The sequence below is a fragment of the Cebidichthys violaceus genome, unplaced genomic scaffold, assembly GCF_023349555.1.
Source record: "Cebidichthys violaceus isolate CVI_PGR_0920_01 unplaced genomic scaffold, fCebVio1.0.p SCAF_6, whole genome shotgun sequence".
In the NCBI taxonomy this organism is placed as follows: domain Eukaryota; kingdom Metazoa; phylum Chordata; class Actinopteri; order Perciformes; family Stichaeidae; genus Cebidichthys; species Cebidichthys violaceus.
In genome coordinates this window covers 13206597-13220054 of record NW_027176816.1, presented here as the reverse complement: position 1 = coordinate 13220054, position 13458 = coordinate 13206597, and the positions used below count along the sequence as shown (strand labels likewise).

The following is a 13458-nucleotide window of genomic DNA, read 5'->3' as shown; positions in this document are numbered from 1 at the left end:
CCCCCTCGACCTTCGATTTCATTAGAATAGCTTCTTGTGTACATCCCTGTTCCAGTGATGTGATGCATATTGAATGAGAACAGACTAGCAGTCATTACATTACTATACTTCATACATAAAATGGACATACTGCAATCACACAGGGTGGCTCCTATCTCTTTTATGGGACCTTTTTAAGGCATCACACAGGGGTCCATCAAAAGTGATCAATTTGCAGAAACTGGACTATTGCAGCAGAACACCAGTGACATGTATGTTTTATATAACGTATAAAAATGGATGGGTCAAGGACATGTTGACTAACAAATCTAAAGTACTTCATTAAGATGGCCTGAACAATTCCATATTGAGAAAAAAAAGAAATTATAAATTAATTAGAAAATGTACAGTATTAGAATACACCCCAAACTGGAATATGTTCAGAAAAGGGTAGATTACAAACAAAATAAAGTTCACTATCATCAAAGGAGAACACTTGTAAACTATGGGCAAAGTAAAGTTAAAAAAACATCATTATCTGTTTATAAATCTGGTTAAAATAATTGTACTTGCATAGCAATGCATGTTTGTTTTTGTTATGGATATATAACTGACCCTCGTTTACAGCAATGAGGGTTGCGAAAGAGACGCTTACATATGGTATCTTCAGGTGCTGTCGGATATATAGTACATTCATATACGAAGTGTACATACAGGACCCAATTAAGTAGAGCATATGTGTTTATACGGCAACATGAACAGTCCTATAATCATGCTTGAGGCTCATTTTTATTCCAGCAGCAGCACAGAAAAATCTGCGTGCACGTTCGTGGTCTGAAAGCCGGATGAAGGAGCTGGGTGGGAGCTCGTGAAAGCAACACCGGCGCCGCACGTCAACGTCACTTACGTCACTTTGACGCACGTATAGGGCGGGGCTTTAAGTCTATACAGTTAGTTGCGGGTAGACGAGACAAAAGTGAGCTGCCTCTAGTCTCTAATCTCTAACTCAATAATTTAGGAAGATGTCGGTTGTCGGTGGCGCCTTGTTTCGAAATGTTTTGGCTGTGAGGAATTCTGGCATGATGGTGGTGAGTACAACATATTTCTACTCAGTATAAGAACAGACATGCCTCATGGGATACTTTTATGAAATGTGTATGTTTATGTTGATTTATTGACTGTAACGTTTATGCTTAGGCTATTGTGAATACTCCCCATAGTGTGTAATATTAGTTGTGTTCATCAAACGACCTGTAACAACACACCCTGCTCCCAGGCTATGTGTGTGTGTAAATGTGACGGAATATCTGTTTCACTGTAGTTTCACTGTCCTGAAAGTAAGTTAGGTAACTAAAGACTGCTCAGTGATGTAACGCTTTCATGTTAGTTCACCCAAACTACCACTAGGGGGCATCTCTATACCTTCTTATGAAAAAGGGTAAACACTATTGAATAACTGGCAAAAACATGATATTTATCTAATTCTAAATATTATCAGCTATCTGTTTATTAGCTTCTAACTGTAGTTTTTTTCATATCTTACAATTATTATCAGGCCTAATATTTTCTGACTGGTTTTCAAATGCTTTCATTGAGATGTTTTTTTTTTTATTATTTGTGGTTGTTGTGATCTTATGGTACCTTTCTTTTATTTTGTTAGTTTGTTTCTTCATTCTACTGCAAAGCACACAAATTGTTCATTATTTTAGATTCTTGAAATACAAATAAAGCTTAATTTTCTAAAGTTGTTTGCATGAGGTAATGTATTCGTGCAAGTAGTATTCTCTGGTGTTGCAGGATCAAATAACCAAGTGGTTCCTATTTTGGCCTGAGTTCACGGAAACAGCAGCTAGGTCACATCATGGCATGTTCCATTGTACATACCTTTCGCTTTTATGCCTCTTATCTAAAAGAAAATGCTTTCTGTAGAAGGGATGAAAGAAGAACACACTGGAGGGATTAAAAAAAAAAAGGGGGGAAAAAAAGTGATTAATTCATACTGTCTTTCTTATTTGTTTATTATTATCTATGATCCAGATGGTACGGCATGCTCAGACGGCCGCTGCCCCAGCTCCTGAACCCAGGATCAAGAAGTTCCAGATTTACCGCTGGGACCCAGACACCGCTGGAGACAAACCTCGAATGCAGACCTATGAAATTGATCTCAACACGTAAGTCATAGCCCATGACCAGAATGTTGCTGAGCTGTATTTTTCTTTTCACAATAACGTAATCGATGTCATAACGTTTTGACATGTTCCTGTTGCTATAGTTGTGGTCCAATGACTCTGGATGCCCTCATTAAGATCAAGAATGAGATTGACCCCACACTCACATTCAGACGCTCCTGCCGTGAAGGTAAGAAATTAATCTAGATTCATCTTAAACATAATTTTAACGATTTCCAATTACAGTTGTGGTCAAAAGTTTACATACACTTGTAAAGAACATAATGTCATGGCTCTCTTGAGTTTCCAGTTATTTCTACAACTCTGATTTTTCTCTGATAGAGTGATTGGAACAGATACTTCTTTGTCACAAAAAACATTCATGAAGTTTGGTTCTTTCATGACTTTATTATGGGTTAACAGAAAAAGTGACAAAATCTGCTGGGTCAAAAATATACATACAGCAACATGAATTAGCAATTTTGGTGACTTAGAAAGTTGTGTCAATGAAATGAGCTTCATAGCATGGCCTCTTAACTTCTTGTGAGTGATTATGAGTGACTACAGCTGGTGACTTCTCTGAGGCCATTTAAATAGGGCTCATTGGATACAAACACCCACAAACGCTACAATGGGAAAGTCAAAGGAGCTCAGCATGGATCTGAAAAAGCGAATCATTGACTTGAACAAGTCAGGAAAGTCACTTGGAGCCATTTCAAAGCAGCTGCAGGTCCCAAGAGCAACAGTGCAAACAATTGTTTGTAAGTATAAAGTGCATGGCACTGTTTTGTCACTGCCACGATCAGGACGAAAATGCAAGCTATCACCTGCTGCTGAGAGAAAATTGGTCAGGAGGGTGAAGAGTCAACCGAGAACCACCAAAAAGCAGATCTGCCAAGAATTAGAAGCTGCTGGAACACAGGTGTCAGTGTCCACAGTCAAGCGTGTTTTGCATCTCCATGGACTGAGAGGCTGCCGTGCAAGAAGGAAGCCCTTGCTCCAAAAGCGGCACCTTAAGGCTCGACTGAAGTTTGCTGCTGATCACATGGACAAAGATAAGACCTTCTGGAGGAAAGTTCTGTGGTCAGACGAAACAAAAATCGAGCCGTTTGGCCACAATGCCCAGCAATATATTTGGAGGAGAAAAGGTGAGGCCTTTAACCCCAAGAACACCATGCCTACCGTCAAGCACGGTGGTGGTAATATTATACTGTGGGGCTGTTTTGCTGCCAATGGAACTGGTGCTTTACAGAGAGTAAATGGGATAATGAAGAAGGAGGATTACCTTCAAATTCTTCAAGATAACCTAAAATCATCAGCCCGAAGGTTGGGTCTTGGGCGCAGTTGGGTGTTCCAACAGGAAAATGACCCCAAACGCACATCAAAAGTGGTAATGGAATGGCTAAATCGGGCTATAATTAGGGTTTTAGAATGGCCTTCCCAAAGTCCTGACTTAAATCCCATTGAGAACATGTGGACAATGCTGAAGAAACAAGTCCATGTCAGAAAGCCATCAAATTTAACTGAACTGCACCAATTCTGTCAAGAGGAGTGGTCAAAGATTCAACGAGAAGCTTGCCAGAAGCTTGTGGATGGCTACCAAAAGCGCCTAATTGAAGTGAAAATGGCCAAGGGACATGTAACCAAATATTAGCACTACTGTATGTATATTTTTGACCCAGCAGATTTGATCACTTTTTCTGTTAACCCATAATAAAGTCATGAAAAAACCAAACTTCATGAATGTTTTTTGTGACAAAGAAGTATCTGTTCCAATCACTCTATCAGAGAAAAATCAGAGTTGTAGAAATAACTGGAAACTCAAGAGAGCCATGACATTATGTTCTTTACAAGTGTATGTAAACTTTTGACCACAACTGTACATAGAAAAAAAAAATAATAATCAAAACAAATGAAACATGTTAACAGGCCTGTTGAAGTTGACCTTTGTGCCAGATGTCAGTGACCCGTTGATTGTTTCTTAATTTCTTCAGGTATCTGCGGCTCATGTGCCATGAACATAAATGGAGGCAACACACTGGCATGCCTAAACAAAATTGACAGCAACACAAGCAAACCGACAAAAATCTACCCACTCCCACACATGTATGTGGTCAAAGATCTGGTGCCTGTAAGTACTGCAAGTGTATACCGTTTCTTTCCATGGCCACATTTGAAAGTGATGATCGCGAACAGTGTGAAAGTATCATGAATTAAAAAATCAAATCATGTATGGTGCATTTATTGGTTTGTTGGAGTTCCTGTTATGAGTTCCCCCTCGTTGTGTGATTTCCACCAGGATATGAGCAACTTCTATGCGCAGTACAAATCCATCGAGCCCTACCTGAAAAAGAAGGATGACACTCAAGAAGGGAAGGAGCAGTATTTCCAGTCAGTGGAAGACAGGCAAAAACTGGTAATTAAACATCTCACTTGTAATTATACAACGCATATACTGGGGCAGCCATATTGGAGGTCTTCATACCATGGTCACGGTTGTCATTTCATCACAAGGATTTTAGCCAGCCAACCACAGAATTGATAACGCCACCTGTCTATTTTCACGATGTATTGTAGCAGAATCACACTTTTAATGATCACGTGATTTATTTCTTCTTAACCCGACAGGACGGCCTGTATGAGTGCATCCTGTGTGCTTGCTGCAGCACCAGCTGTCCCAGCTACTGGTGGAATGGAGACAAATACTTGGGACCTGCTGTCCTCATGCAGGTGAGTTTTCACATTTAGTAATGACATACATGTCCCAATAATTCAGATATTTGTTGTGGTAGCAGGAGTTTAGGTTTATAGCCACACTAGGGGCCTCATGTGCCTGCGATGCTCATTACAACCCAGAGAGAGGCGAATAGTGTGACGTTTCGGCGTAGGGCTGTGCCAGAGCAACGGCCATGTTGTTAATATTTAATGAGGTCATCCTCCGGTTGGTGGCTGTTTTTGTACATCTCACATTTAGGTGTACCTTATCAGCCCCGGCTGCTTTCAGCTCAATGCTGTCAACTATTGGATGTTGGCATGCTGGTGTTTGTTACATTCAGCATTTTTCCAGCTGAGGCTGTACTCTGTACTTTTTGACACGATGCAAGTTCGGCCACGATTTTAAGAGGAGTCATGTCGTGAATCGTGTCATAGTTGTCAAGACATTTTTGTTTCAATTTTTAAAAATGATTCATGATGGAGCAACTGTGTTATTATCCCTTTAGGCCTACCGGTGGATGATTGACTCCCGTGATGAATTCACAGAGGAACGTCTGTCTAAACTTCAGGACCCCTTCTCTCTCTACCGCTGCCACACTATCATGAACTGCACCAAGACGTGCCCCAAGGTACTTTAAAAGTGTTCTCACACACATTCTCTCACAGAATTAACAGAGGTTAAGTTTCTCACTGTCCGTTTTCGGCACATTGCTCCACAGGGACTCAACCCGGGAAAAGCCATCGCAGAGATCAAGAAAATGATGGCAACTTACAAAGAGAAGAAAGCAGTAGCTTCATGAACATGTGCAAATCCAGCTGGCTCAAGAGATACACTGATAATACCTTGAACAAAGTGAAGAGGAAGAGAAGAGCAAACCAAGGAACTGTTGCCTACATCAGCACCTTTTCATCATTTTTATTTAGTTTGGGGGATGCGAGTGTGTGGACGTGTGCCGAGCGGGATTTGATGAGGTAGAGGAATACAGGACATTGTGAGAAAAGGCTGCTCGAAAAAACTGTAAAAGATAAATATTTTGAGTGATGCAACAGGTTGGACCACATTTCTGCTATTTGTTTGCAAAATTAAAATACTTGGCTCTGTTGTATTGACTCTTTGGGAAAAGCTCATGGAGTTTGTAGACTGTAAATATTTAAATATGTGTAAATTAAAGAAATGATGGTAAATAAATGGTTTCATAATGGAAAATTACTGTTTTTGGTTCAGCAAAGAAGAAATTACTCTTTTGTTGATTGCCTTGCAACTTACATTGCAATAAACAATATTGATCTAATGGGACATTTTTAATTGCCAAAAAGGCCCTTTTCACAACCGACACTTTGACTTGTTGACGCAGGTTTTAAAGACAGGTGGAATCAGTGACATTAAAGATGGCTGCATTCCATTTGGATGAGCCACTCACTGATATGGCTAACTGGAAGACTTAACGGAATGAAGCCATTGTTAATACTGTTATTTAAACCTGTGCATTTCCTGCTTCAACAAGTCAAAATGTCTGCTGGGGGGGGAAAAAAGTTTCATTAGAATGTGGTCACTATTTGTATTTATTGGTCTGTGGAGAAATTACTGTCAAGCTGCATACAAACTCTACAACAACAAGGTTAATAAAACCTAACATGTAAATCACTGCTGTCTTTAATAAAAAGCAAGTGCTATGCAGAGGGAGTATAAACACCTGCCGAAGAGATTCCCATATCTTTTGGCAACCCAGAAGTTGTTCTTTTAAAAATGGCTTACAATAAAGATTCAAAGCTTTAGTAAATGAGTTGAAGCCTTATGTTAAATGTTATCAGCAATTTCCAAAGGATGCCCTAGGAAAGCAAGTAGAGTGCGTTTCTGTGAATGTTTACAGTCCTTTTGGAAATGTGTAGGATTGGGAAAAAACATTAAAATGAAACTACTGTAATCCAATTTATGTAGGGATTTTTAAGAATGTATCGGGACAAATTATAATTATCAAATGTCTTGTCATATAGATAAAATGTTATGCTATATAGAGGCTAAGAATTTTGTAAGCATTGCGGTTTTACAGTAAGCGATACCAATGCAGCAGGCTGGCATCAGCGGGGTTTCTAGCTACACTTTGGCACGCGTGTGACTATTTTGGACACGCGACTTGCCGTAGAAGGGTATAGTTTGTAGATGGGTTAGCTGGATCTTGATCGAGGAAGTTTGTTTGTCTGTCTGGTTGTTCTGGTCAGAAGATATTCTGTCATTTAGGTTACGATGGTAATGCGGAGCCAATCATCGTGACCGGAGGATGGATATGCATGGTGAGTGTGTTTGAATTCTGTTAACGAACACGGTTAGTTAGCTAAAACCAGCAAACCGTTTTTTCGTCTGTGCAAATGTTGATTAGCTTCAGTTTTTAAAGTGGCAATAACCGACAATATTCTGCTGTCAACTCGCGTTACTCAGAAAAACAAACTCCACAATCACCAGCAGCCAAGTATACTAATCAATAATGTGGCTCGTAGCTAACTAGTGTTGTAGCTTAGCCAATACTTTAATATAACCATCACCATTATGCAATCAATGAAGGAAATAGGTTGTTTTGATAAAATCAATAAATAAGTATTTGGCTTTCCTATCGTTGTGTAATTAAAGCACGAAGTGTACTTCAAATACAAACGTTCTCTGGTGGAGTTTAAGGTAATTTCACCGAAATTACAAAAAGAAAAACATGTTATCACCCTTCTTACCTCTAGTGGAATAGAGCCAACCAGGTGTTTTGGTTATCTGCTTTCTCCCCATTACAATGGAGGTGGGCGGCATTACATTTGAGACATTTAAAGGAGCTGTATTTAACATTCTGAACATTTCTATAGCATCAAACAACTGTTGTCTATGAACAGATATAGTGGATTAATGTCTACCTGAGCAGAGCATGCAGTCCCTCTGTGCCTCATTGAGAGGCAATCGAAACATCTCGGATCTTGCGTATTTAAGTTCACTAACATTTCTTTTCAGAAGCACCGCAAACCTCACTACTGCCATACTAACATTCCTAATTCAGGAACTAATACAAACACTACTACTAAGTGTCTCAATTAGAGCTGAACTGATAAATCTTTATCTTCAGGATTGGCGTATATATGTAGGCCGTTAAGTAACAAATAATTGCTGTACAGAGATGGCTAACTTTAAAAGAGCCAGGTACTGTAGGTGTCAGGTTAGCCCACCACACAATTGAGTGTACAGGCTGTTGGTATAGCCTGTCAATGAAGCTGGTGCTATTTGAGGTTAAAGGTTGGATTTTTGCATAATCAGCGCAGATGACTGTCTTGTGTCTTGTCTAGTCCTTTGTGGATAGTCGTTTCCCTTTTTTCGACATCACATACGTTTTGTCCCGTGTACAGGTCCAGTTGAAGATGAAACTGAAAGACTGGACTTTCTTCAGGTAGTCCACAGCTCATTGGCCACAGCAGGATTCATAAAGTCATATTTGTAAGGATATATTATCTACTGTGGCCTCTCTCCACCTAATGTAGGTGACCCTTTGAACAGTGAGTTATTGATTGCTGCCTGGGACAACGGTAATTTAAAAGGGGCATAATTGTTGGAATGCTGATTCAGCATTCCAAGTATTGTTCTTCAAATCTTTATTCAGTGTGGCTTTGTGGCACAAGGCAGTAATACTGCCTGTGCCAGAGCACACTGACTGTAATCCTGCGGGCTTATTGTTGGAATGCTGATTCAGCATTCCAAGTATTGTTATCCTAATCTTTATTCTTCAACTATTTCTTCCGTACGTATTTTGGCACTTAATAACTTCAGCATCTTTTCAGCTACAGAAACCGTTCAAATATGAAAATGTTCAGCTTTTTCAGGAGAGGGGTGCTATGTCTTTTTATGTTTCTAATCTTTTAACTTTTTTAATTATTAAGCTTTTTGCAATTTTTTTTTGAATGGGATGTCTATGGAGAAACTTTTCAAATCCTCTTAAACTTGTTCAACTTTCAGATCATTCTACTTCCTCATACTTTCAGCTACAGACACCACTTAAACTTTCAAATGTTGAGAAAACCCTGATCAATGATTGTATGTTATAATCATTTTGATATCTTTTATACTTTTTGAGCTGTAGCAATTTTGCTTTTATGTGTTTTTCAGTCCTTTTCTGCTTTTATAATGGGTGTGTATTGCGCAGCTTAGAGTGCGTGATGTCATCGCTAGAGTGAAGAGAAGCTTGAGATTCCTGTGAAAAAAATATTTGTCTTTTGCGACTGACTCCTCAATTTTCACTCTCCATGCATAATTTTTGGATGGAAACGTAGCTAATCTTGTCCTTGTCGTAGACATATGACTATGGAATCTCACAGATTTACACATTTGGCACAAAAGCCTTTACTTGAGAGGAAAACCAACTTTCTCCTCCATAGACCCCAATGTTAAAACGTACTTCAAAAAAGTCTTGCACAGACAACCGTACCCCATTTCTAAATCGCCATTGAAGCCACTTTTTTTTACACTACAGACACAATTTTCGCATGATCTGTTCTTCAAGTCATCTTCCCTCTCCAGTATTAATATTGGAGCAATAGGGGCTATGGTTATGGTGTTTTTGGGGTTTTGTTTGACAGGTGTTTCCCAGTCTTTTCTCATGAAAAGGCGGCAGGCTCACAGGTGTTCGTGCTTGAGCTAATTACTGATGTTTATAAACACACAGACTCACAGACACAAGCCTCACTCTATCTCTCTGTGTGTGTCTTTCTCTCTCTGTGTGTGTGTCTCTCTCTCTCTGTGTGTCTCTCTTATACAGTCATTCAGGTATTAGAGACTTTTAGAGGACCCTCCCCACACACACACACACACACACCATTTTAAAGTACAAGCCCCACCGAATGAATTCCAACTGAAATGCTTTTGATGAAGCCTGTCATTTAATAACCTGTTTGTGTTTATCTAACATTATGATTCAGTCTCCTCTCCTCCTGTCTAACCCTCCCAGCCCCACCCTTTCAAAATAAAAGCCCCATGAATTAACTGTATTTAAACATTAAGTTCAAAATTAGGCTTTTTTGTTGAAATAATTAATGCTCTTACTAATACTACGACAACTACTACTACTGCTGCTAATATTTCTAGTATTACTACTACTGCTACTAATACTACTGCTACTACTTCTTCTACAACTTTTGCTGTTGCGACTATTACCACTACTACTACTGCTCTTATTACTACCACTACTGCCAATACGACCAGTACTACTATTACTTATACTACAACTGCTACTACTACTACTACTGCTGCTATTCATGCTACTACCAGTACTAATACTACTACAGCTATTAGTATGAATGCTACTAGTATTTCTACTACTGCTATTACTGCTACTTCAAATACTGCCATTACTATTACTAATAGTACTACTTCTTCTACTACTACAACTACTACTACTACTACTACTACTACTACTACTACTACTACTATTATATTAAATACAACAACCACTGCTACAGCTATTACTACGACTACTTCTACTACTTCTAATTACTAATACTTCTACTACTAATAATACTTCTACTACAACTACAACTTCTACTACTACTATAAATATCTCTAATGCTACTAATACTTCTACTTCAAACAATACTTCTACTACAACTTCTACTACTACTACTACTACAAATAGCACGACTGCTGACATTTTTTAAGCCACAGAAACCATTCAAATATCAAAATGTTCAGCTCTTTCAGGAGAGGGTGATATGACTTTTCATATTTATAATCTTTCAATTTTTGAATTATTAAGCTTTTTGCAATTTGTCTTGAATAAGATATCTATGGAGAAAATCTTCAAATCCTGTTAAACTTCTTCAATTTTCAAAGCCTTCTTCTTTCTCATACTTTCAGCTACAGACACCATAGTTAGACGTTTCAACTAGAAGGGTTTTCAGCAGTGCAGTTTAAATGCTTTTGGGCTTTAACATTTTTCGGACAGGTAGTCTCTCATTTCTGTATTTTCAGCAATGTTTTTGGAATTCATTTCAGCTTTCAGCTTTCAGCATTCCAACGCATTTTCAGCAGGAAATGCATTTTCTAGTTATTCTTATTGTTGGAATGCTGATTCAGCATTCCAAGTATTGTTCTTCGAATCTTTATTCTTCAACTATTTCTTCCGTTCCCCGTATTTTGGCACTTAATAACTTCCACATTTCTTAAGCTACAGAAACCGTTCAACTATGTACATGTTCAGCTTTTTCAGGAGAGGGGTGCTATGTCTCTTCATATTTCTAATCTTTCAACTTTTTTAATTATTAAGCTTTTTGCAACTTATTTTTTGAATGGGATGTCTATGGAGAATATTTTTAAATCCTCTTAAACTTCTTCAACTTTCAGATCCTTCTACTTCCTCATACTTTCAGCTACAGACACCATTTAAACTTTCAAATGTTGAGAAAACCCTGATCAATGATTGTATGTGATAATCATTTTGATATCTTTTACACTTTTTGAATAGTAGCATTTTTGCTTTTATGTGTTTTTCAGTCCTTTTCTGCTTTTATAATGGGTGTGTATTGCGCAGCTTAGAGTGCGTGATGTCACCGCTAGAGTGAAGAGGAGCTTGAGATTCCTGTGAAAAAAATATTTGTCTTTTGCGACTGACTCCTCAATTTTCACTCTACATGCATATTTTTTAGATGGAAACGTAGCTAATCTTGTCCTTGTCGTAGACATATGACTGTGGAATCCCACAGGTTTACACATTTGGCTCAAAAGCCTTTACTTGAGAGGAAAACCAACTTTCTCCTCCATAGACCCCAATGTTAAAACGTACTTCAAAAAAGTCTTGCACAGACAACCGTACCCCATTTCTAAATCGCCATTGAAGCCACTTTTTTTTACGCTACAGATCCAATATTCGCATGATCTGTTCTTCAAGTCATCCTTGCGCTCCAGTCTTAATATTGGAGAGATAGGGGCTATGGTTATGGGGGTTTTGTGGTTTTGTTTGACAGGTGTTTTCCAGTTTTTTTCTCATGAAAAGGCTGCCAGGCTCACAGGTGTTCGTGCTTGAGCTAATTACTAATGTTTATAAACACACAGACTCACAGACTCTCCAACTGCTGCGTCGTCACCATGGGAACCAATGACACACACACACACACACACACACACACACACACACACACACACACACACACACACACACACACACACACAGACACACACACACACACACACACACACACACACACACACACACACTCTCTCTCTCTTTCTCTGTCTGTCTGTCTCTCTCTACACACTCAGTACTTATAACTGTCTGTCTGCCTGTCTCACTCACTCACTCAGTACATATAACTGTCTGTCTGCCTGTTTCACTCACTCACTCACTCCATATAACTGTCTGTCTGCCTGTCTCTCTCTCCAAATCACTCAGTCAATGTAACTGTCTGTCTGCCTGTCTGTCTCTCCCACACAGTCAGTCCATCTGACTGTCTGTCTGCCTGTCTCTCTCTCCCACTCACTCAGTACATATAACTGTCTGTCTGCTCTTCTCACTCAATCCAGATGACTGTCTGTCCACCTGTCTCACTCACTCACTCAGTTCATATAACTGTCTGTTTGCCTGTCTCACTCACTCACTCAGTTCATATAAATGTCTGTCTGCCTGTCTCTCTCTTCAAATCACTCAGTCCATCTAACTGTCTGTCTGCCTGTCTCTCTCTCCCACACACTCAGTCCATCTAACTGTCTGTCTGCCTGTCTCTCTCTTCCACACACTCAGTCCATCTAACTGTCTGTCTGTCTGTCTCTCTCTCCCACACACTCAGTCCCTCTAACTGTCTGTCTGCCTGTCTCTCTCCCACACACTCAGTCCATCTAACTGTCGGTCTGCCTGTCTCTCTCTCCCACTCACTCAGTACATATAACTGTCTGTCTGCTCTTCTCACTCAATCTAGATGACTGTCTGTCCTCCTGTCTCCCTCACTCACTCAGTACAAATAACTGTCTGTCTGCCTTTCTCACTCTCTCACACTCATTCATTCAGTCTCTCTATCTCTGTCTTCCTGTCATTCTGTGTTTCTCTCTCTGTCTTTCTTTCTGTCTCTCCCTCTCTCCCTCTGGCTCTCTCTCTGCTACCACTACTGCTGCTATTCATGCTACTACCAGTACCAATACTACTACAGCTATTAGTACGATTGCTACTAGTACTAATACTACTATTACTATGACTACTGATACTACTACTTATACTGCTTCTTCTAATTACTAATACTTCTATTACTAATAATACTTCTACTACAACTACAACTTCTACTACTACAAATATCACTACTGCTGACATTTTTTAAGCCACAGAAGCTGTTCGAATATCAAAATATTCAGCTTTTTCAGGAGTGGGGTGATATTTTTCATATTTGTAATCTTTAAACTTTTTGAATTATTAAGCTTTTTGCAATTTGTTTTGAATGGGATATCTATGGAGAAAATCTTCAAATCCTGTTAAACTTCTTCAACTTTCAAAGCCTTCTTTCTCATACTTTCAGCTACAGACACCATAGTTAGACGTTTCAACTATAAGGGTTTTCAGCAGTGCAGTTTAAATGCTTTCGAGCTTCAACATTT

The 13458-nt window shown here is 39.1% G+C and overlaps 2 protein-coding genes across 3 annotated transcripts in view; both read left to right on the top strand.

Moving 5' to 3' along the window:
• Positions 1-939: 939 nt before the first annotated feature.
• On the top strand, positions 940-6052 carry LOC137889224 (succinate dehydrogenase [ubiquinone] iron-sulfur subunit, mitochondrial-like). The gene is made up of 8 exons (XM_068732980.1): positions 940-1067; positions 2017-2150; positions 2252-2337; positions 4142-4278; positions 4447-4563; positions 4776-4877; positions 5369-5491; positions 5582-6052. Exons 1-8 carry the CDS (start codon positions 1002-1004, stop codon positions 5660-5662), a joined length of 846 nt encoding a protein of 281 aa, XP_068589081.1. The 5' UTR covers positions 940-1001; the 3' UTR covers positions 5663-6052.
• Positions 6053-7021: 969 nt separating this feature from the next.
• atp13a2 (ATPase cation transporting 13A2) overlaps positions 7022-13458 on the top strand; it is a 40233-nt gene continuing 33796 nt past the window's right edge. Inside the window, exons 1-2 of one of the 2 annotated variants that reach the window (XM_068733237.1) lie at positions 7022-7154; positions 8241-8328. Coding sequence is in view for 1 of the 2 variants with exons in the window: in XM_068733236.1 (XP_068589337.1) it covers positions 7142-7154 (13 nt within the window). In the remaining variant the exon portion in view is untranslated. The remainder of the gene's footprint in view (positions 7155-8240; positions 8329-13458) is intronic. The other variant, XM_068733236.1, reaches the window with a different exon arrangement.